The 23,441-nt window shown below is 38.6% G+C and overlaps 1 protein-coding gene across 44 annotated transcripts in view; it reads left to right on the top strand.

Moving 5' to 3' along the window:
- MAP2 (microtubule associated protein 2) overlaps positions 1-23,441 on the top strand; it is a 216,828-nt gene that overhangs the window by 167,660 nt on the left and 25,727 nt on the right. For 7 of the 44 annotated variants that reach the window (XM_072741350.1, XM_072741348.1, XM_072741349.1 and 4 more), the window contains 7 exons: positions 6,894-7,139; positions 8,835-12,548; positions 12,737-12,943; positions 13,117-13,251; positions 16,158-16,219; positions 21,031-21,204; positions 22,149-22,296. In XM_072741350.1, coding sequence (XP_072597451.1) covers positions 6,894-7,139; positions 8,835-12,548; positions 12,737-12,943; positions 13,117-13,251; positions 16,158-16,219; positions 21,031-21,204; positions 22,149-22,296 — 4,686 coding nt within the window. Of the gene's footprint in view, positions 1-4,006; positions 4,245-6,893; positions 7,140-8,834; positions 12,549-12,736; positions 12,944-13,116; positions 13,252-16,157; positions 16,220-21,030; positions 21,205-22,148; positions 22,297-23,441 lie in introns of those variants that run through there. The other 37 variants (XM_026002235.2, XM_026002226.2, XM_026002229.2 and 34 more) reach the window with 18 other exon arrangements.

Below are 23,441 nucleotides of genomic sequence, written 5' to 3'. Positions count from 1 at the left end.
TAATGTGTAGCTCATAGCAGTTTGGGTGGGAAAGGAGCATGTGGGTTTTTTATCTAGGAGATTTTTTTTTTCCTACTTCAATACACTCTGAAAGAAACTTTAATCTAGAGGCATGTGACTGCCAATCCATTTACATAAATATGAGAGCTCTTGGATTGAGTAATTCAATGATTTTGAGGCTATGATTACTTTTTATTAATTATCACACATTTTTAAAAGCTGCTCTTTCCCAAAGGGGAAGCATGAATGCTTCCACCAAAAATAATTTGAGATGTTAATTACTGTAAGTTGTGAATACTCATTTATTATAATTGATGTAATATTAATAACTCCCAGGTTGTGTGCTTATTCTGGGAAACAGAGATTTTGATGGAAAAAATAAACAGGTAGCATACTTAAAAGGAAACTCAGGTATAATGAATCAATACTGCACTAGGTGTGATGTTTTCAAATTAATCTTTTTCTTTTTGGCCTAACCATAATAGTTGTCATTTGGACTGAGCTATTAGGATTTGGAGGCCCTGCAAGAACAATGGAATCATCTGAAAATAGAACAAGGAAACTTTCTGCCCTCTTAGATTTACTCCAGAATCCTAGGGTAGTGTTTTCCTGTGTCAGTGATGCCATGAATCTGAAAGCATTCTTCCCTCCATATCATTCTGGGGAGCAAACGCAGTTGGCAAACTAAGAAGTCCTCAGTCAAAAGCCTGCAGATAGGAAAGGGCTTAGAGAGAGTGAAGAACAATGTAAGTTGAGCCAGTTGCCCCGGGCAGGGGGCAGATGTGGTAATGCCAGGACAGGCAAATTCACTGAGTCCCCGATACCCCCAAGAGACTCCATCTCTCGGAAGAATGACTACTCATTGGTACCAAAGGGGACTGACAGACCAAGGCTGGCTTCTATGTGGCCAGCCTTCTAAATTTATTTTTAACTCAAAAAAATTTTTTGTTAAATGCTGAAATAAATTGTATGAAAATAAATTAGGGAAAATGTATATCTCCAGTGAAATCAGGTAAGCTTCATTTTAAAAAGTTATCATTACACAACAGAGCTATGTCAAAGTGCAAGGTTCATAAAGCAACCCTATCCTTTAAAATATCACTTTATTAAATGAAATAGAATATTTTGTGGTGAAAGCAGAGTCCCCCAAAGCATGTGTAAAAGGATGACATTGAATTCTGGCCTTCAGTAACAAAGCTAACTTATGAAGTGATTTCACTTTTAATAAATCTCTCAAGTCTAGATTTGGTGTATCCAATGAATGGAAAGCAGAAGTACATAACAATTTGTCTGAAGACAAATTGAAGACAAAGATGCTAACATATGTGGAGTCCAGCATTGTAGTTGGCACTTTCTCAGACATCTCCTCATTTAACCCTCCCGGCAACCTGCAGAGATAGATGATTATTCACTTCCACTTCATGCCCCTGGATTTGTGGCTAGTAATCCAGAATTCCAATTCAAATCTCAGACCCTGCAATCACAGCCCCACCGTGTCCCTAAAGCCATCTCTTATCTGGGTTCTTAAATGTGGGGTCAAGAAAGGGAAATGATCTTCCAATGAGAGGTTTCTTTTTGGATCAAGGTACTAGACCAATTTCCTTTTTTTGGAAAGCATACCAAAATAAATAATTCACTACTTATAATTAGTGTGTATCCCACCACCCCCATTGAGATGCCACACATGATTCAATAGCAAATAGGATCTATTTCTTCTGCCATTATTGTTGGAACCAAGCTAGCTGTGATCCTCTTAGTATAACTTACCTAACACATCCCTGGAGCCTAGAGATGGACTTCAGGCTCAGAGATTCTAAGCAGAGAGTTGGAGCACACACAGCTCATAGTACCAAGACTGGGCTTTGCCAGACATTCTTTTGAAGTTGCTTGGCTCAGTGCCATACAAATACTACAAAGAAGCTCCTCTCCACCGCAGCCCTTAAAGGTTTTTTTTTTTTTTTTTCTCTTTTTTCTCATTCTCTGTTTAGAGTAAAAGTTTTCAGGATAGAAAATACTGTTTCTTTGAAATATTACAGATCAGAAGCAAGACTCTGTGCTGTTTTCACATTTTGGCACTTTCAAAAATGAGTGCCTTTTCCTTCCAAGAAATAGGAAGTCAAAATCTTCAAAAGGTTATAACATCCAAGGAGTATTGCCTTTAAACTACCAGCTCTCAGCTTCAAATTCTTTAGTTTTATACTGTAGTTGGCTCTACTCCCCAGAAGGTGTTTCACAGCAGAGAGAAAAATGTGCCATTTTCACTTATTGTCTATGCAATCTGTTGAGCATATTGGAAGTTTTGGAAGTAACTTGCATATATGAAGCGTTTAGAGACTCAAGGAGTCCTGGATATGAATGACTAGGACACGTGACAAGCCCAGGGCTTATGATTCAGCCAGTGTTGTAGGACAGATCTCAGCCAATTATCTGCTCAGCTAAGAAATCGTGCGGAATTGGAACTAAGAATATCAAATGTAATTTTAGGCTTCTGCTATCCCATGATATAATAAGCATGATGGCTGAAAAAGTTCTGAGCAGCCATCCAGGAAAAAATAGCATGGAACAATCAGTAAATAATGTGCTCAAGAGATTAAAAGTATTCCCTCTACGAGATATTATTTTCATACCTTTACGATTTCAAATTTATTTCAGGTTGTTAGCACTTGGTTGCTGAAAATAAGATACTGCCCTAACGATACAGTACATTTTCAAATAAATGCTATAATCTGCCTGCTTAAATTTTGATAGAAATAAAAATTGGATACACAGACTTTTAATACATTTTAATAATTCTTATTATTGAAAGTTAGGAAATTTGGAAATTATTTCTAAATAAAAGTAAATAAATCATAATGATTAGCAAATCCTGGAACCTGTTATATAGGCCCGAGATGTAGTTTCTGTACCACATTAGAAGCCAAATATTGTTTGTTGCCATCATCCTTAAAGCTCATTGAAATATACCAGAATCCAAGTGCTAAGCAGACTTACCTTCCCTTGTGTATTTAAGGAGATATATTTAAATAAGGCAGATTTCTAAGCCAAGTCACTGGAAAGGCAGAAATGAGAGTATTTATGTTAGCATTTCAATGAGAAATATGCAGCGAGAGTTTGAAATACAAAAACAACCAGAGGTGTAAATGAAACCACATAGAATAAAGTCTTGGTGAATCTGAAGCCAGCTCTGTAGAAATAATTGTCAGGTGATTGTATCTCTTTTCAACTTTCAGAAGAAAAAGAAAAGAAAATGAGTTTATATTATTAGGGACTCTCTTAAAACCATGAAAACCAGTGTTCAAAAGGATGCCCCTAGTCTTTGGCACCCAAGGAAAGAGCTAGGCTACTGTACTCTCCTTAACAAGAAGAAGAATGCACTACTGTAGATTTTTTTTAACCGGCCTGGAATTAAAAATGGTTTTCTGGTAAAAGTCATTAACAAAAACTTAAATTAACCAAAATGCTAACTATGTGACCATCCTAGATAATTAAGGTTGTGCTTCATACAGGACTGTTTTCCCTTATAATTGTAAAGCATCAGGTCCTAACGCCTTTCTTCTTTTTTAACTTATAAATATATTGACAGAAGCATGAAAAGAGTCTACTTGAAAGAATTTCTTCCAAATAATGTGTCTGTACTGTAATGCTTTGTTTCTATTTCAGTGGGGGTTTTTTGGTTTGTTTTTTGTTTGGGTTATTCTGACTTGTTGGAGGGGAGTGTATAGATAATTTGTATTATGCAGTAAAGGGTGTTAGTGCCTTTGATTTATTTAAATCAATGGCAAGGTTACCTAAGGGATAGTGTAAATTCAGTGCCTACTGATGCATGAAACATTCACTGCCTCCCATCCTCCATCAGCTTGGTCTGGCTAATTCCCCTCCATCCCACTGTGCTACCTCTGTGACCCGTCATGTCTTCGTGTAGGTGTTTGTCTCGTCCGTCTGATCTTGTGTCTGTCTTGTCCAGTTTTCCCTGCAGTTTCTTCCTATGTGTCTGTTTGTAGATGAAGGGGCTGAGGATCAAGTGGGTCCTCTACACAGGTTCCCCAGCCACGAACCTGCCACCAGCGGGGAGAGGCGTAGACTCCTAGCCCCCTCCATCTCGGTGTCTGTGCCTGATGATGACCCTTCCAATTCCGATGAGGAGTACTATGAGCATCCTTTGTTCAGCTCACAATGGACTACCTCTAGTGTGCTCCCCAGTGTCCCAGCGCAGAGTGCAGAGGCCCACTTAGGCCAGGAGAAAGGTGAACCAAGCATGGTCCCCTTTTGCTCCTCCTCCCCAGCCTGCAGCTTTGACCACATGCATCATACTCAGCGTACCTTCGGATGTGGGGTGGGAGGGAAAGGAGCCTGTTTTTTCCATATGAAAGTGACGTCCCTATATAGTTTAGATGTCTGGCCAAATACCTCATTTGAGGCATATGGGTATTTTCTTTTCTATATAATTACTTCTGAAAAGAACGCCAAAAAGGGGAAAGGGATGGGAAGAAATCAAAAAGAGTTCAGTAAAAGTATGACTCCTTTCTGCTCCCTGAAAATAAATCAGTGGGGGAAGAATATATCCTCTTAACTCAAACTGAAGAAGAGGACTCTGTATGTAGTCCTCTATGTACTATATAGTTTTTTTCCTCCTTGGATACAGAATATTACTAGGGCCAGACTTAAATAGAATCAACCATTTTTAGGAGCATGTCAATACGATAGCTCTTTAAAAGAGAAAGATCGTGAATCTGTGTTGGGCAGAATGCATGTTACAGAATGAATATATTTCTCCAAATCATTTAATCATCTACAGAAACTACAGAGGCTCCCCCTAGGTGAATAAATATTGGCTCACATCAATATACCTGGGCTAAAGTGAAAGCAGTGATCCAAAACCTTTGTCATTCCAGCCTCATAAAACTAACAGACCCTAGTGTATATACCTGGCCGTGATGAGGGCAGTGGGCTGAAATTTACCTCTTTCTAACTAGGTAGCTTTGTAAAGGAAAACAAAAATAGAGCCAAAACACATTTTGTGGAGGTGAAGAGCTTATTTTCAAATAGAGAAAAGTGCACTTGTGTGCATGAAGAGTTTATTTTCATACAGGACCGTATTTAACATAAGGGCAGATAGTTCCAAGGCAATGGGGAACAAACATTCTTTCCAACTACATTCATGATAATAAACGTCTTCAAGGATCCTTTGGAAAACAAAGAGCACCAATGGCTCAGACACTCTAAAAGAGAAATATAACCCATGGTAAAAAATAAGTCCTTCTAATAGTGTAAACTTAATAACAATTAAGAAAAAGATGGGGAATTTCGAATGAGAAACGAGTGTAGTGGAAATAAACATGATTTATACAAAATGAGGAAATGGAAAGCCAAAAGGTTACATGGATTTGGAAAATAAATTGATTGACTTGATTAGACTTTACCCAAGAGGGTGACATTAGTAAAGCAGCTATAGTAGAAGTCTCGTCTGTAATTACAAAAATGGCCTTAATAATAATTTGGAGTTTGAATTTTTTTAATGTTACTTATGTAACTAAATGACAAAAATGAAAGTCCCTGAGTGCTAAATGGGGGGTGGAGGGAATAGATGAAGCAGTCCTTTCTTCCCCCATCCCTTGCCTAGGAGTTTTAGTATCTCTTACAAAAGAAAATCCCTTTCCTTTCCATCTGTAGTCTTTCTCACCAGGCCATTTAAACAATGTTTCATAAGAACCTTTCATTTGTAGAACTATAAAACAGCTTATATATTTCCCTCTAATTTCTTAAGCAATAAAATGGGATTTATTTTACTGGCATTTGAAGTGCAAAATGAGAAGCAAATGAACACGATAATTCATGGCCTTCATAAGTGTTCATTTTACATTTTAATTGTTAACATTTTTCCACGTGATATACATCCTTTGGGAAGATATTTTGGCAGTTTGGTTGCCATTCAGTTATCTCCGTGGTTTGGTTTTGAATTGCACAATAAGACTTTCCAGGTAATGGGCACAGTTTCTTATTCAGGATCAAGGGGAACTATACATGAACTAATTATTGGTATTTCAAGGGTGTAAGCAATATGGTAACAGCTGTGTCCCAGAGGTCCTTAGACTTTTTTCAGTGGTAAGATTACCTTTTACCCAGACCTTGCTTTTCAAAATATTTTGCTTACTCCTTGAAATTTTCATAGTCTCCCATATCATGGAATGCAATGAAGATAAAATAAATTGAGTGAGGAAGTCTTTTGCCTTAAAAATATTACATACATAAATTATATCAAAATATAATTTATTACTTTAAATACTAAATACTTTTGCCTCTGAATACTAAATAAGATAGTGTTTGTGGGTTCCATGAAAACTGTTAGGGTAGTTGATGGCTCTCATTTTGAAGCCGGGTGTTTTTTATTCCAAAAGATTCTTTACTAAAGTTTGCATGTTTTAAATAAAGTAATCAGAAATTCATATGTAGGGGCTTACTGCATTGGAGAAAACAGCACATGTCTAGCAAATTTAAAGGTTTCTTTCAGTACATCAATGCATCTGTCTTTTCATAACCATCTGTTATCCAGCAGCACCATCTCTTATTTCCAGCAAGCTTCCTACATGTGTGCAACTTACTGCCATTTCCACTAAGGGTAGTAGAGCAATAAAACCCTTTCAGCTCTCAAGTTTTAAAATAAATAGCCTTTTAACGAGACTGTAAAAGGCATCATTATTAGCAGATTATATAGAATAATTTCCCAAGCAATACATAATGCACGTTGCATCAGAATATTAATCTGTTCGTCCAAATGGTAAAAGAGGTTCTCGTGAGGTTGATGTAATGGAGCTGAAAGTGTTCCTTGAATAGTATTTCTGCCATTTCGTGTATTGTTCTGTGGTCGTGATGTCAACATCTTTTTCATCCCTAAGAAGAAGAAACGCTAGAGGGAACAATGGCTGAGGAAGAGACACCTGCCACTCTTCCTGGGAAAGAGTGCGGGGCTGCCAAGGCCTCAGACCAACCCCAGGGCCTCAGTGAGGGCCCAGCGGAGTCTAGTGTGGAGGCCCACATAGCTCCTGAAGAGAGTGCCCCAGCAGGGGCCCCACAGGAGAAAAGTGTAAAAGAGGTCACCGAGGTGTCTCCAGAAGTAACAATCCCTTCCTCTGCCAGGGAAGGTGTGTCTTTCCTAGGATTTGCATGTGTTCTGTTGCAAATGATCTCTCCAGCAGCTTACCAACCTGATGCCTTTCCAATGCTATTCCATGGCTTGGTCTTCTCATGATCCTGAGACCGATGTTGTAGGTTTAATGAGCAGAGTGTGGCTTGCACAGGTGCTGTGTGGCAGCTAGGTCTTCCACTGCTGCAGCTGATTCTTGGTTTTATTTTGCCATGATACAATACGCTTTGCAGCCAGGCTGACGATGCTGTGTGAGCTTTTTGTCCGCCCCCCTCCCATCTCCAAGTGTTTGCCAGCCACATTGCTAATACATGTATATTTTTATTTTTATTTTTGGGACAGCGATTCATATGCTTTTCTTTCAAATCGTAGACTCGGATTTTGGCACACAGAGGCTTAAATGGTAGAATTGTTTTTGTTTGCAACCGCAACGTGCTATATTTTTTATGCTTCAATGAATTCTGGTTTGGTTTTCCTAAAAGCTCCTGCTGATGCTTCTCATACCATTTCCTCTCCATGGCAGCCAACGTCTTTGACCATCATCATATCTCTTGAGTTTTCATCCATCTAACCTTTATTAGAAGTTCATGAAGTATTTCTTTTCTATTGTTACAACAGGACACACAAGTATATAAGGTAATGATGATCCATACACTTGCTCTTTGAGCGATGACTGAATTTTATTATTTTTTCCCAAATTTTTTCCAGATAATTACATTTAGCTCCAATGACCACAACAAAATACCTGTGACCTTAAAACACAAGTGAGACTCTGAAACCTTTTGCATTGGTGAACAAACAAAAATAAAGAGCCACTTAATTTCTATGAAGTATCTCTGAAGCCACAGTTAGTGCCTCACCATCGATCACAAGGTCATGACCAGGGAGAGAAAGATATTATAAAGATCGGCTCTTTTTAAAATTTGTATTCACATGACCTCTCAGTATTAACAATATAATTCAGATTTTCTTACATCTGTCGTAAGGTCAGCTGATGATTCGGGATTAAGAATTTTGAATTTGTGGTAGAAACTGCCTTGTCAATTTTTTAGGTCATATCACATAAAGTTAATAGCAAATATTTATATTCCTGAAATTTAATCTCAGATGACTCCTTAAAAAATTATGCCAGTAACTTTTCAATGCTCAAAAAATTGGTCCTGGCATTTGTAAATCAAGTTAATTGAAACTATGAATACTTACTATGGATTAATTAGCCTTCTGCCCTTGGCCTGCCAGTTCATTTTCAAATGACAACACAAATGAAAAAGCTCAGTGGACATTCATCCGTTTTTCATATTTAGTCCTTAAAGTATTTTTGTATCTAAATATTACTGATTCAATGTTCCTTAATTTGTCATTTATGTAGAAGGCACATGAATTTTTTTTTCTACTACCGTACACATTACATACTATTTAGGAGAACCCAAACAGAGGAGCAAAGAGTATTCAAAATACACAATTCCTGTATGCATTGATTCGCAACAGCAGTCCATTTCAGCAGTAGTACAAATATATCTCGATCCTGACATTTTCATGTTAATTTTTAAACGGGTAGCATGCTTGCATGTTCCATAGTTTCGTTTTGTTTTCTTACCCTACCATTCATTTGTCATTTCAAAATATAATTTTAAGCTTACTGCCTGAAAGCACTTGCCTATTATCTGTTTAAAAATCAACCCAATTACTTCAGGTTTATTTCCAGCCTCGAAGATGGAGTTCCATGATCAACAGGAATTGACTCCTTCTCCAGCTGAGCCATTAGACAAGAAAGACAAGGAGTCAGAGAAACAAAGTAAGCCTGGTGAAGACCTCAAACATGCTGCCTTAGTTTCTCAGCCTGAGACAACGAAAACTTCCCCTGACACAAAGGACATGCAAGGCACAGAAGAAGAAAGAGCACCTCCCACTCTGTTTGGGCAGCCTCTTGGTGCCGGGCTGGAAGACATGAAACAGAAGACAGAACCGAGCCTAGTGGTGCCTGGTATTGGCCTCTCTGCAGAGCCCCCCACTCCAAAAGAGCAAAAGGACTGGTTCATCGAAATGCCAACAGAAGCAAAAAAGGACGAGTGGGGTTTAGCTGCTCCCATCTCACCCGGCCCCCTAACACCCATGAAGGGAAAAGATGTACTTGAGGACATCCCAAAATGGGAAGGGAAACAGTTTGATTCTCCCATGCCAAGTCCCTTTCAGGCGGGAAGCTTCACTCTTCCTTTAGATGTCATGAAGAATGAAATCGTTGCAGAAGCATCACCCTTTGCCCCTGCCTTTTTACAGCCAGATGACAAAAAATTTCTGGAAGAAACCAGTGGCCCAGCACCTGCCAAAGATAGTTCTAAAGCTGAAGAGCCCCCTAAGGATAAACCCGACAAAGTGGCAGAAGCACCAGCCTCAGAGGCAACCACCTTACCCAAAGATGCCCTCATTCCAACTGTGGAAGAAGGTGTCCCAGAGAAAGTTTTGGGAGAGGAAAAAGGGGCGATCAAGCCAGAGAGCGCACAGAAAAAAGAGCAGGAAGCTACACCTACTGACAAGGAGTCTCAGCCAAAGCTTGAGGAAAAAACAACCGTTTCTGACAAAGAAGCCATGCCAAAAGACAGTGAGCCCCCAAAACTGACAGATGGAGAAACAGGCATCATTCAGCCCTGCATGGAGCACGCCCTCTCAAAAGAAGAACAGAAAGGCCAAGAGCCTACCACAGACGCATTATTATTCCCTGTCGGTTTGGAACAAGCAGTAACCGATTCAGCCATGACCTCCACGACCCTGGAGAAAGTCGTGACCGAACCAGCTGCAGCAAGTGAGAAGAGTGCAACCCAGGACCTTTTTGAAGAAAAAGTTGTGGGCAAAGACACTAAGGTTGAAGGGGCTGGGGCTGCAACATCAGCTGAGCTTGACATGCCATTTTATGAAGATAAGTCAGGAATGTCCAAGTATTTCGAAACATCTGCCTTGAAAGAAGACGTGACAAAGAGCATCCAGCCGGGCAGTGATTACTACGAACTAAGCGACACAAGAGAAAGTGCCCTAGAGTCTTTGGATACCGTGTCTCCCGTGTGTAAAAACGGCGACAAGGGACTTGAGGCCGGCCAAGAGCCCCAGCCCAGGGCCGCAGCGCAAGAAGCAGGGTACAGCACTCTTGCACAGGGTTATCCAGCCGATTTACCCGAAGAACCCAGTTCTCCTCAAGAAAGGATGTTTACTATTGATCCAAAAGTGTATGGGGAGAAGAGGGATCTCCACAGTAAGAATAAGGACGACTTGACGCTAAGCAGGAGTCTCGGACTTGGCGGGAGGTCAGCAATAGAGCAAAGAAGCATGTCGATCAACTTGCCCATGTCTTGCCTGGATTCCATAGCCCTCGGATTCAACTTTGGTCGGGGCCACGATCTTTCTCCTCTGGCTTCTGACATTCTGACCAACACTAGTGGAAGTATGGACGAAGGGGATGATTACCTTCCGGCCACCACACCTGCCCTGGAGAAAGCCCCTTGTTTCCCGGTAGAGAGCAAAGAGGAGGAACAGCCAGAGGGGGGGAAGGCTCCGGGAGAGGAAAATGCTCCGGTTGAGCCATCGTGTGAGTCCCCTTTCCTCGCCAAAGATTATTACAAAAATGGCACCGTCATGGCCCCTGACCTGCCTGAGATGCTCGATCTGGCGGGCACGAGGTCCAGATTAGCTTCGGTGAGCGCAGATGCCGAGGTTGCCAGGAGGAAATCGGTGCCATCGGAGGCTGTGGCCGAGGAGGGCAGTACGGGCCTGCCCCCTGTCACCGACGAGAACCACGTCGTGGTTAAAACGGACAGTCAGCTGGAAGACCTGGGCTACTGTGTGTTCAACAAGTACACGGTCCCGCTCCCGTCGCCGGTTCAAGACAGCGAGAATCTGTCCGGGGACAGCGGGTCCTTTTATGAAGGCCCCGATGACAAGATGCGGAGAGACCTCGCCACGGACCTCTCGTTGATTGAAGTAAAACTGGCGGCTGCCGGCAGAGTCAAAGACGAGCTGGGGGCTGAGAAAGAGGTCTCCCCGCACGTCCCTGGTGACAAGCCGGGCCCGGCTAGGGAGTCGGAGCAGGACAGGAAAGCCAGTGATAAGCTGGATACCGTCCTAGAAAAGGGTGAAGAACATGCGGATGCAAAGGAACACTCCAGGGCAGCGGAAGAGGCCAGCGACCAGGCCGAAGCGTCTGGATTAGGAGCAATCTCCGAGCACCCCCCGACCGCAGCAAAAGATGCATCCCCTCCTGCAGCGGAGGCAGCTGAGAAAGGGCTCAGCTCAGTGCCAGAGGTCGGGGAGGTCGAACCTTCCAGGAAAGCTGCACCAGAACTGGATTTTGTTGCAAAGAAAGCCGACCAGGGTCACGTGGATGTTCACATCAGCGACTTCGGGCAGATGGCCGCGGGGCTGACCCTAGATGGGGGACAGGAGACGGAGCTCCCCCCCGAGGTCGGGCAGGATCTCGCCCCCTCCACGTTGGCGCCTCCGGGTGTCGAGTTTGGCCCCGTGAAGGAAGGCGCCCGTGCCAGCGAGACGGAGATCAAGGAGAAGGTGGCCAAGCCTGACCTGGTGCACCAGGAGGCTGTGGACAAGGAGGAGTCCTACGAGTCCAGTGGCGAGCACGAGAGCCTCACCATGGAGTCCTTGAAAGCCGACGAGGGCAAGAAGGAAACGTCCCCGGAGTCCTCTCTGATCCAAGATGAGATCGCCATCAAATTGTCTGTGGAGATTCCCTGTGCACCTGCTGTTTCAGAGGCCGAGCTGGCCCCGGACGAGAGGGCCGACGTCCAGATGGAATTCATTCAGCAGCCACAGGAGGACAGCAAGGGGACCCCAGATATCTCTGTCACACCCTCCGACGTCCCAGAGCAGGTGCCCGAAGCCGCCGGCATCGAGCCCGCAGAGGCCCGGAGCGAGGAAGACGAGATCGAGGCCCAGGGAGAGTACGACAAGCTGCTCTTCCGCTCCGACACCCTTCAGATCACCGACCTGGGCGTCCCCGGGGTCAGGGAGGAATTTGTGGAGACCTGCCCTGGCGAGCACAAAGGGGTGATCGAGTCCGTGGTAACCATCGAGGATGATTTTATCACCGTGGTGCAAACCACCACCGACGAAGGGGAGTCAGGCGCCCACAGCGTGCGCTTCGCAGCCCTAGAGCAGCCCGAGGTGGAGAGGAGACCGGCTCCCCGCGCCGGAGAAGAGCTCCACCTCAAAGAGCTCCACGTCGATGAGGCCGCCGAAGCCCAGGCCGAGCCCAGGGATGGCTCCCCGGAGGCTCCAGCTTCCCCAGAGAGAGAGGAGGTTGCACTCTCAGAATATAAGACGGAAACCTATGACGATTACAAAGACGAGACCACCATTGATGATTCCATCATGGATGCTGACAGCCTCTGGGTGGACACTCAAGGTGTGCATTATTTTTTTTTTTTTTAATTTTCTACTTCCAAATAAAACGATTTCTTTTTCGTTTTAAACAGTTTAAAAATGTCCCTTTATCTCTGTTCTGCATTTTGTTAAATATATGAAGGATCTTGTACATCTGTTACTAATGCTTTCGTTGTTGTTGTTGTTGTCATGGTTTGCTTTGATCCGCAGATGATGATAGGAGCATCATGACAGAACAGTTAGAAACTATTCCTAAAGAGGAGAAAGCTGAAAAGGAAGCTCGGAGACCATCTCTCGAGAAACATAGAAAAGAAAAGCCTTTTAAAACCGGGAGAGGCAGAATTTCCACTCCTGAAAGAAAAATAGCTAAAAAGGAACCTAGCACAGTCTCCAGAGATGAAGTGAGAAGGAAAAAAGGTTCATTTCACAATAACTTCTTTAAAAATGTTTTTGTATTCATTGTTACTCTTTTGTAGAAGAAACTTCCTAACAGTGGTAACTAATTATTTATGAAATGTCGTTCGGTTTTGCTCCAAGTGTGTATTTTCTCCTGATGGTATGCTTTTTCTTGTGTTTTTTTTTATTCGTAGCAGTTTATAAGAAGGCTGAACTTGCTAAAAAAACAGAAGTTCAGGCCCACTCTCCCTCCAGGAAATTCATTTTAAAACCTGCTATCAAATATACTAGACCAACTCATCTCTCCTGTGTTAAGCGGAAAACCACAGGTGACTCTTCAGTTCTGCAATGTGGCTGGCAAACATAGACATGTATTATTTTTTTTTTTTATCTCATTCCTGTAGCGGCTTCTTCATTTTGTTTTTCTTCCAAGAATCTTAGCAGTCATGAACAATTTCGCTATTAAGTGTCTTGTATCATTATTCTTTTTTTTTTTTTTTTCCCTCCCTGCAGAAGAGGTCATGACCATCTGTTTCTTTGTCATGCTCAGACTTAGCAGTGATTTTTATCTTGGCATTGTGCTCTAGTGTCACGTTCTGGGGATTCCTCTTTTCATTCTGTGTGTTTGGTTAGACGATGACGATGAATATAACCGTGGTATGCATTCTCATTATTTTGCTTATTTATATCTCTCATGCTTAAACCCATACTATATTTGTCCTATTTTCTACATGGTTACTGCCAAATCTGTTACTGATGTTGATGATTTTGCCAAGGATGGATAGTGATTTCAAGATTGAAAATGAAAAGCAAATCTGGGATAAAACTGTGATTGCAAAATTACTTTGCTTCGGATGAAAGAAAAAAAGAAAAGGAAATTGTCTGGTCATCCCATCAGATTTGATTCCTCGTACCCAAAATTAGCAAGGCTTTCAATTCACTGTACTACATCTCTTCACTGACATTCTGTCATTGGGATCTTCTTAAATGTGTTGGATTTAAACTGCTAATTTTCCTATATAATTTAGTATTCCGCATTCCTAGATAAAACTCCTTCCCCCCGAATTTCTTGGAACTTAGGTGTATTTCAATTTTTGCTACCTTCTTATTTTTTTCTGTCTTCTTCAAATATACTTGTTTTTAACTCCTTAAAAAAGTGGTGAAGTGAAAGAGAGAAACTTGCTACAAATCACAATAAAAACTCATACAAATATCTATAATGCAAACTCTATTCCTAAACTTCAGTGCAAACTATTTGCATTAAATGTATAATTATCCTAGGATAATCTTAATTTGCAATACATTTTACTTTAGCATTTATTAAGTAGCACACTTGCAGGCTACAAAGTAAAATATCAGATTGCTAAATGAGAAAGGAATATTTACCTTTACATTGTATATTAGAAGTGCCTTTATATAAACCTTCGGATGGCTTTAAAGGTTAAGAGCAGCATTAACCTTTGTAAGAAAAAGAAAATCAAGGTAATTGATGGTTTTATGATAGTCAATAAAATTCCAAGTATTTTATATTTGTGTTCTTCATATGGGAATCATCTCATGAGCTTTCCTCCAAGAACTAATCTTTAAGGCAGTATTTGAAAGTGTAAACCTCATGAATTATACAGAAACCTTGATGATAAAAGTTCAGGATGAAGAGTGTTTCTCGGTTAGAAATTAATATGACATCTCCAATTTTTATATCAGATCTTAATTCATCTGCATTAAAATTGGAATGTTAGTTCTAATTAGACAAATGCTTGGAGAGGCAGACTCTTGATTCGGGCATAAAAATCCTATATCATGTATTAGAGAATGAAAGAATATATCAGGATTGTGGAATTTTAGAGGAAACATCAAATGGTTTGGTGAAATGTGTGACGTGTCGTTGGTATTTGATTTACCACACTGAGAGTGAATTGCCTATTTAACTCATTCATTAAAGAAAATTTAAGATCTTCAGACTAATTAGGATCTTCCCTTGGTCTGTTCAAATATTAAGATACTCGGGCAGAAAGCATACACCAAACATGGATGTCATTGGCTAAAAGGAAACTATGTCACAGAAATTTAAGAAATATTACAGAAATATTGGGAAAGCATCATTTGCACTACTTCTTTAAAAAAAAAAAATCACTCCAGAATCTTGAATAATCTTACTATCCATCCAGTCCTAAATAGCATAGAGCATCTTGTAGACAGTTAGTTATATTTATGTCAGAGCTGCGTTGTGACATAGAAACCTTTTGGAAACTCATTCAGAGTGCTTATAAGCATAAGCTCCCTCTCACCCCCTGCTCCCCACCCCCAGCCCAGGGTTTTCTCTCTTATGAAAGAAAACCAAGGAGGAGGAAACTACACAAGCTTGTGCCTTTCATTTTCTAAGCACAATTTTTAAATAGGGATAGTTGTTTTTTTTCCAAAACACAAAAGATTGTTTTCAATCATGAGACATATTCGAGTTAAGTCAGGTAAGTCATCAACAGAAAATGTGCTGGAGATAGTGGAGTTTAAAATTGAAACCAGAGGTATAAAACAGCAGCAAGAGAAACAACAGTAACAGATGTGGTAATAATTTCATACAGGAAGTGCATGTGTAGAACAAGTTCTATATTACTGAACTTAAAATTTCTCTCGTGTTTTCTTTCTTTGACCAGCTATTTCTCATGTGGTACGTTTCACGTCAAACAAGTGTGTCATTCATATTGTGAAATGAAGGGATGCAGAGGGAAAGGGGTTGGCTGGTCATGACGGTTTGGAATATGAAATGTAGAAATAACTGTAGGTATGCTGTTGGCTACAAAAAGAGGGCTTGGGATTCTCCATGAACACTCTTTAATATCATGCCAACCCTAAAAACCAGTCACTCCTCCCCCTTTTCGTAAACACTACGGCATTTGGATTATTGTTCTGTGACTTTTGTTCTAAAGGATCTACGCTCATGTAGTAACAGTATTTAAAGGTAGCTTGGTAACCAATAGGAAATTACTTGATGTGCTTACCTGTGCTTTGGTAAACACTGGCTTATATTAATTAGCGCACACTATAGTAGGAGCCACATGCTAGAATGTTCTTATTCCGGTTTCTTCAGTTACTGGATTTGAATCTCGAAATAAGCAAAGTTTTGCTTTGCGTTAGTCTGTTGACACAATTGAGTATTCAAAAGATATTGAAAAATGCATTTTTGCGGTCTTCAGCCACTAAGTTTGGGGTTGTTTATGTCTTCTTTTTTTGACAGCAACAGGTGGTGAATCAAGTCAGGCTTCCAGTGTATTTAAACAGGCGAAGGACAAAGTCTCTGTGAGTAAAATAATTTTTTCCTGGTTCTTCACTTGAAGTTCCCTTTGGTATTGGTGGCAACATCTCAGTAACTTTAGATCTAAGTTAAAAAACAAAACAAAACAAAAACCTTTAGATCTAAGTTAAACTTCAGATGTTTACTCTTAAATGTCATTTTAAATTGTTCACTCACCCAGAATGATTCTTGGTAGCATTTGGGCATGTTTCAATGTCTTCTGGAATGACATGGGATAGCAGTTGGTGAGGGCAGAGCTGGGAACGTAAGCTGCCTCTTTTTTAGTAAGACGGAAATAAACAGCATGATAATCTGGCAAAAATCCGGGAGCTCAATTTATTTGTTTTTCATAGAATCTAGATAAATTATTATAATCAACACCAAACTGTATTTGATAATATATTTTCATTATTGTTGTTACAAAATAAGAGTATGAGAAAGTTACACAACATAGATGAGTAAAAATGTATCATAAATTATCTAAAGAAAACTAGAGTTACCATTTTGATGTAAAATCTTTATTTTTTCCACACAATTATATGCTTAATAATAAAAATGGAAACACAGCATCAGTTTTTTTATAAACACATTTCCCTGTCATGAAACATTCTTGTATATCACTTTAATGACCACATTGCATTTTTTTTAATTTATTTATAGTGATATACTTTATCAATTCTGTCTTATTTGACTTTTAAACTATTTTTATTGCCATTTTAACAATATTACTGTAGAAATCTTTTGGCTTAATCAGTGGATGCATCCATATGCTTTTCCTTGGGATAATTTCCTAATAGTGAAATTACTGTTTCAAGAAGAAAGTCCACATTTAAAGTTTTTGCTACACATTATCAAGTTGTCCTCCAGAAATGTTCTACTATTATATGACCTCCAGCTGTATACAAGTGACTATGTTCATTATTATTATTACTAGATATTCCTATGCTTTTTCTATATTTGCCAAGTTATGGAAATAAAATGTTTGAATTTGATTGAATTAATGATGTTTAACTTCATATGTTTATAAATCTTTAATATTTCTTTTTTTTACTTGTTATGTGATTAACCATTATCTTTTGAACTTCCAAAAGACCACAGCCAACATGAAGTATTTTACTTCTTTCTGATTGAAAGGGAAAAAAATTAAAAGGCTACTAAAGAGGGGCATCTGGCTGGCTCAGTTGGTGGATCAGTTCTTGATCTCGGGGTTGTGAGTTCAAGACCCACATTGAGTATGGAGATTACTTCAAAATAAAATCTTAAAAAAGGGCAGCCCAGGTGGCTCAGCAACTTAGCACTGGCTTCATCCCAGGGCCTGATCCTGGAGACCCAGGATCGAGTCCCACGTCGGGCTCCCTGCATGGAGCCTGCTTCCTCCTCTGCCTGTGTCTTTGCCTCTCTCTCTCTCTCTTTCTGTGTCTTTCATGAATAAATAAATTTAAAAATCTTTTTTAAAAAAATAAAATCTTTAAAAAAAGACTACTAAAGAAATCCCAAAATTACAACAAATAGTTTGAATGATATTAACTAGTAGTGTATCACAGTGTTCTGGGGTTTAGACATGGTGTATAACATGTAAATCACAACTCTTTGTTTAGCATTCTAAAAACTAATAAGATTTTAATGCCAGCTGGTGCAACCACTCTGGAAAACAGTATGGAGTTTCCTCGAAACGTAGGAAATAGAGCTACCCTATGACCCAGCAATTGCAGTACTAGGTATCTATTCTAAAGATACAAATGTAGTGATCCAAAGGAGCACTTGCACCCCAGTGTTTATAGCAGCAATGGCCACAATAGCCAAACTATGAAAGAGCCCAGATGTCCATCAACAGATTAATGGATAAGGTGTGGTATATATAGATAGAGAACATCAATTTGTTCTCTCTCTCTCTATCTCTCTCTCTCTATATATATATATATATACACACACACACAATGGTATATACCCAATGGAATATTAGTCATCAAAAAATGAAATCTCGCCATTTGTAACGACGATGATGGAACTGGAGGGTATTATGCTAAGTGAAATAATGCAATCAGAGTAAGACAATTATCATATGATTTCACTCATGTGGAATTTAAGAAACAAAATGGAGCATAGGGGAAGGGAGGTAAAAAAACAAGACGAAATCAGAAAGGGAGACAAACCATAAGAGACTCTTTATCATAGGAAACTGAGGGTTGCTGGAGGGGGGAGGGGTGGGAGTGATGGGATAACTGGGTGATGGACATTGAGGAGGACACCTGATGTAATGAGCACTGGATTGTTATATAAGACTGATGAATTACTGGCCTCTACCTCTGAAACTAATATACTATATGTTAATTAATTGAATTTAAATTAAGAAATATAAACATAAATATTAAAAAGGGATTGAGAAGTAAAACCTAGTAAGATTTTAGCCTTCTGCTTTTCATTTATTTTTATTTATTGTGAAAAGTAGAAATTCATTTCCAGTGACTGCCACACTTCTTATATGATTTTGAGCCTAAGGGACTTTATGTTAATTTTAAAAATTGATTTTTATATAATGTTTTCAGACATATTCCTGAACAGATGGCAACCTGTAGAATCCATGTATTGCTTTGGTAAATATTGGACTTGAGAATACTATAACTTCAAGATTTCTGTCTCTTTACCTTTTGTTTCTGATGGGGAACTAGCGAGTTGTGGTGGTTAAAGGCAAGCTTATAAAGCAGACCAGGTCCAGGTCTTGAACATTTATTAATTATATGATCTTCCTCTCCCTAGGTCTAAATTTTCCAAAAATTAAGGAGGAGAAAAACAATTCATATCTCCTAAGTAGTTACAAAAATTAAATATGGTTAATTATAAAACAGTATACTGTAGGATGCCTAGAACATAGTATTTATTCAATAAATAGTGATAGTAAGTGTAGTTATTATTTGAAAGGTAGAAGTCTTTAGGAGCAGATATAGAAAGTAAGTCAGCTTCCTCTCATTAAAAAAAGCATTTTCAAGTGGACATTGTCTAGAAAAGCTTTTTTTCTTTAACTTTTTTTTTTTTTTTTTTTTTTGGTTTTTAATTCCAGTTAGTTAACATACAGTGTAATATTAGTTTCAGGTGTACAATACAATGATTCAACACTTCCATCCAACGCCCAGTGCTCATCACAACAGTGCAGTTCTTAATCCCCCGCATCTATTTAACCCATCTTTCCCACCCACCTCCCCTCTGATAACCATCAATTTGTTCTCTATAGTTAAGAGCCTGCTTCTTGGTTTCTCTCTCTCTCTCTCTCTATCTCTCTCTATCTCCCCACCCCCTTTGCTCATTTGTTGTTTGTTTAAAAACTATTCAGGAAATTTTCAAGTCCCTTGGTCTTCAAGTAACTCAATGGGAATTGGCATTCAATGCTTACACTTAGGAAAGAAATCATATACATCTTCTGACCAAAAAAAAACTAATTTTTTTCCTTATAAATATCTCACCTTTCTGAAGAAGAGAGACTAGGCCACCATTCTTTCTTTTGCTCATTTAACTTCTTTTTCTTCCCTCATCACCTCATCCTCTTCCTAAAAATTTCCTAAAACCCCAAGACTATTATTATCTGTGACTTTCAGTACATCCATTAGAACAATTCTGTCTGATTTTTCAATTGATCTTTATTGTGAACCTGATCTATAATCCTTCATTTCATTTGTTGTGTATTTTTTGTTTTGTTTTTTGTTTGAATGCAGGATTAGTAGTTGTGTTTCATAATTCAAGGTAATCCAATTATTCCATTTTTTCTTTCCCGTATCACTTTTGAAATTTGTGGGTAGCATCAATCAGAAAAGAAAGACTTGGGTTGACCCAGGCACGCTGCCCACTCAAGACTCTGGTTTTGTCAAGCCAGAAGTGATGTTTGCAGTCTGTTAATGTGTCTGCCCCTGTTAAAGTGCCTGTGGAGCTAAAAACTTAAGATAAAGCTGTCCATTTCAACTGTTATTGTTGTACAGCTAAATCATATTAGTTATTGAAGACAGAATCTCCTTGGCTTCATCATACCTTTCTGTATTTTTAACAAAGTCCCCCGTGAGACATGTGGCATACCAGCACAAGCTGCTTCCAAAAGCTGGACATCCAACCCACTGATTTTCACTTGCCAAATATCTCTCCAGGGACTACCAACACCTGGAAACTAAGCCCTGTGGTTTTTATGGGCAATATTTTTAGTGCTAACTTTCATTTTTAGCATTTAAAACACATTATACAAACTGTAGTCTATGCATAAAAACGTTATTAATTCTATGGTATGCTTTGGCCCCCGGTGTACATTTTACTCATAAAATGAACTAATTTTATATAAAATCCATAATTTTCTGATGAAATCAATGCAGATATCTGAAAATTCATTTTCTCAACTTTAAGGAAGTATTTTCTAAGGCCTTAAATATACCTTGTTCTAAAGTCCTTGAAATGTGATCAAGATATTGATTATAAATATGCCTTAAAGGGTGTATTTATTAAAGGAACAATTCCAACAGACTCTCAAGATATTTTCCAAATGCGGTATCATTGCAAGACTTACAGATTAATCAGAATTTATATGTACAATTCATGAAGAATATTTTGATCTATAGTCTCATATATAAGTATTCTTAAGTTCCAGTTGGAAATGAGTTGCTCAATGAAAATTTCTTGCTCTCACATAAATATACATTTCTATCATTGATTATAACCATTGATCATGTGGTCTTATTCAAAGTAGGTATTTAATTTCTTATGTGTTTATACATTTTTTATTTTCCTTTTACTTCATAGTTTGGTTTATTTTGTGCTTTTTTTTGTTTTCTTTCATGGCTAGAATGCTACTTTGTCAAAGATTCCTGCCTTACAGGGTAGCTCAAAGTCCCCAAGATGCAGCTCTGCTTGCCCTAGTACGTCTCAAAGGGCTACATTTTCTGACAGTTTTTCAATACAGCCCTCCTCCTCAGCAGGCTCCACAGACCGTTTGCCATACTCAGAATCAGGGAACAAGGTAAGGCAGCAGGTCAATTGAAGGTTCAGAAAAGAATATAATTTCAGGGTTTATGAGACATGATTCAGTAAATATATAAAAACAAAGACTAAATTCTAAAATATTTGACATATAAGCATTTGACCCTCTTAAAAACAAAAGTCCCAATAGTTATTAATAGTTAACCAGTTTTTAAAAAGTATTTTTCTAGGTATACTGTCCATTATTAATTTATTTGGTATCTTGTAAAATTTTAAATACAAACCAATAAAATAAAATATATATGATATTACACATAATATATAATAAATACATATTATACATAGTATATAATCTATAATATTGTATAATCTAATAATGACAAATTACATATAATATAATATACCATTTGGGCTCAATCAGACACATCAGGATTTAATATTGCCTCTGCTACCTATGAATGGTGATCTTGAAAAAATTACATAAACTGAATCGACTTGTTTTCTTGACTATAAAATGCACATAGTATTTTGTGGCAAGAATTAAATCATAAATGGATGTAAAGTACTTAGAATTCCAGTTACATAAATGCACAATATATGACAGTGGTCACTGTTAACTGGTATGCATGGAATGCCCTTTGGCAGTCATTTCTGATTAATAAGTTATCATGCTAATGAAGATTTTTTAAGTAAAATTATTAATTTACTGGAGATTACCTTAGTAAATTCATTTTACCCATTTATTATTTAGAATTTGAATTTCATGATCCATTGTTAGCACTAACTCCAGAATAATATATGTTTATAACACTTCTAGGCAAAAAGGAAGTTGAAGTTTCAAAGTAGAAATGCTTATAAATATATGAAATCGGTAGTATGTGTTAAAAGAAATTTAGCTATCAGCACAGGAGGAAAAATGAGCAATATAATCACTTTGTATAATTGAAGGTGCACAAGAACCCAACGTGTTTTTTCCCCAATCAGGATGGAGTAACCAAGAGCCCAGAAAAACGTTCTTCTCTGCCCAGACCCTCCTCCATCCTCCCTCCTCGTCGAGGTGTATCAGGAGACAGAGATGAGAATTCCTTCTCTCTCAACAGTTCCATCTCCTCTTCAGCACGGCGGACTACCAGTAGGTTTATTTTGATTTGCGGTCCTTCTTAATCCTTTAAATGTCATAAAGCTTATTATGTGTCTATATTTTACATCTTCCAAAGAAAACATACACTGGAAACAGATTCTATTTCTTCCAAGAATCAGAAACTCCACACTGTGGATGGATCCAGAACACCTACCTGTGTGAGTTAAAATGATTGTTGTGGAAAATGAGTAGCTACAAAGAAGTAATCAATAGAGAAAAGTAAGAGTCAGGAATTAAAAAAAAAAAAAAAAAAAAAAAAATATATATATATATATATATATATATATATATATATATACCTTTCTTAGGATTCCAAGTCCTAACATCTAACTAGGAAGTCAAATTTCAAAACCTAGGATTCTGTTCAATTTGTTAAAAGTTTGCATTCCAGTGAGGGTGTAAATATAACATGTTTGGTGTAATTGTTTCAGTTTCTTTTGATTGATGGCCCATGGTGAACTGGTTGGCAGTTATCACAGTCTAAATAAAAAATATAAAAATGTTCCAATCATTACCCACTCATGTGTTTTGGTACTACCAGGATTATCTAGTTAAAGCATGGACTCAAATTATTTTCATAAATATGTTTCTATTACAAGAAAAATAGCTACCACTTATGGAACACATAGAGATGCTAAAATCTTAAGACACAGTTTTCACTGAATTTAATTAACAATGCTGATGGGTTGGTATTAATAATCTCATTAAATCTACCGATGAGAAAAAAGAGGGTAACTTGTTCAATTCTACTAAGATAGACAGTGGTTGAATTTGGTTTTTAGCTCACTGATAATTTCATAACCTGGCCACCAAGAGCCAATTGAATATGGCTATATAATTCTGGTCTTGAAATGTCATTTTTGTGGAAAGCAATAAAAATCATAGAGTGCACACTAATTTATCACATTAGCCTTGTTATATCCCATTTCATATGGTCAGTTGAGAAATCTACCTATCGTTTGCCCTTATGTTAAAAAACCAAAAGGACACAGGATAACTTTCACTTGATACATGCAAACTGTTCACCGAAAGATGTAAAATGATCCTTTCTCCAGAAGGCTGAACCCAGACCAATGGGTAAATAGACATCATCTGTAGATAATAATTATCTACGAAGCTCTCTTGAGCTCACTCCT

This window comes from Vulpes vulpes, chromosome 16 (assembly GCF_048418805.1).
Source record: "Vulpes vulpes isolate BD-2025 chromosome 16, VulVul3, whole genome shotgun sequence".
NCBI classification, from domain to species: Eukaryota; Metazoa; Chordata; class Mammalia; order Carnivora; family Canidae; genus Vulpes; species Vulpes vulpes.
Note: the sequence above shows the minus strand (reverse complement) of the source record. Positions and strands in the feature narration are given on the sequence as shown.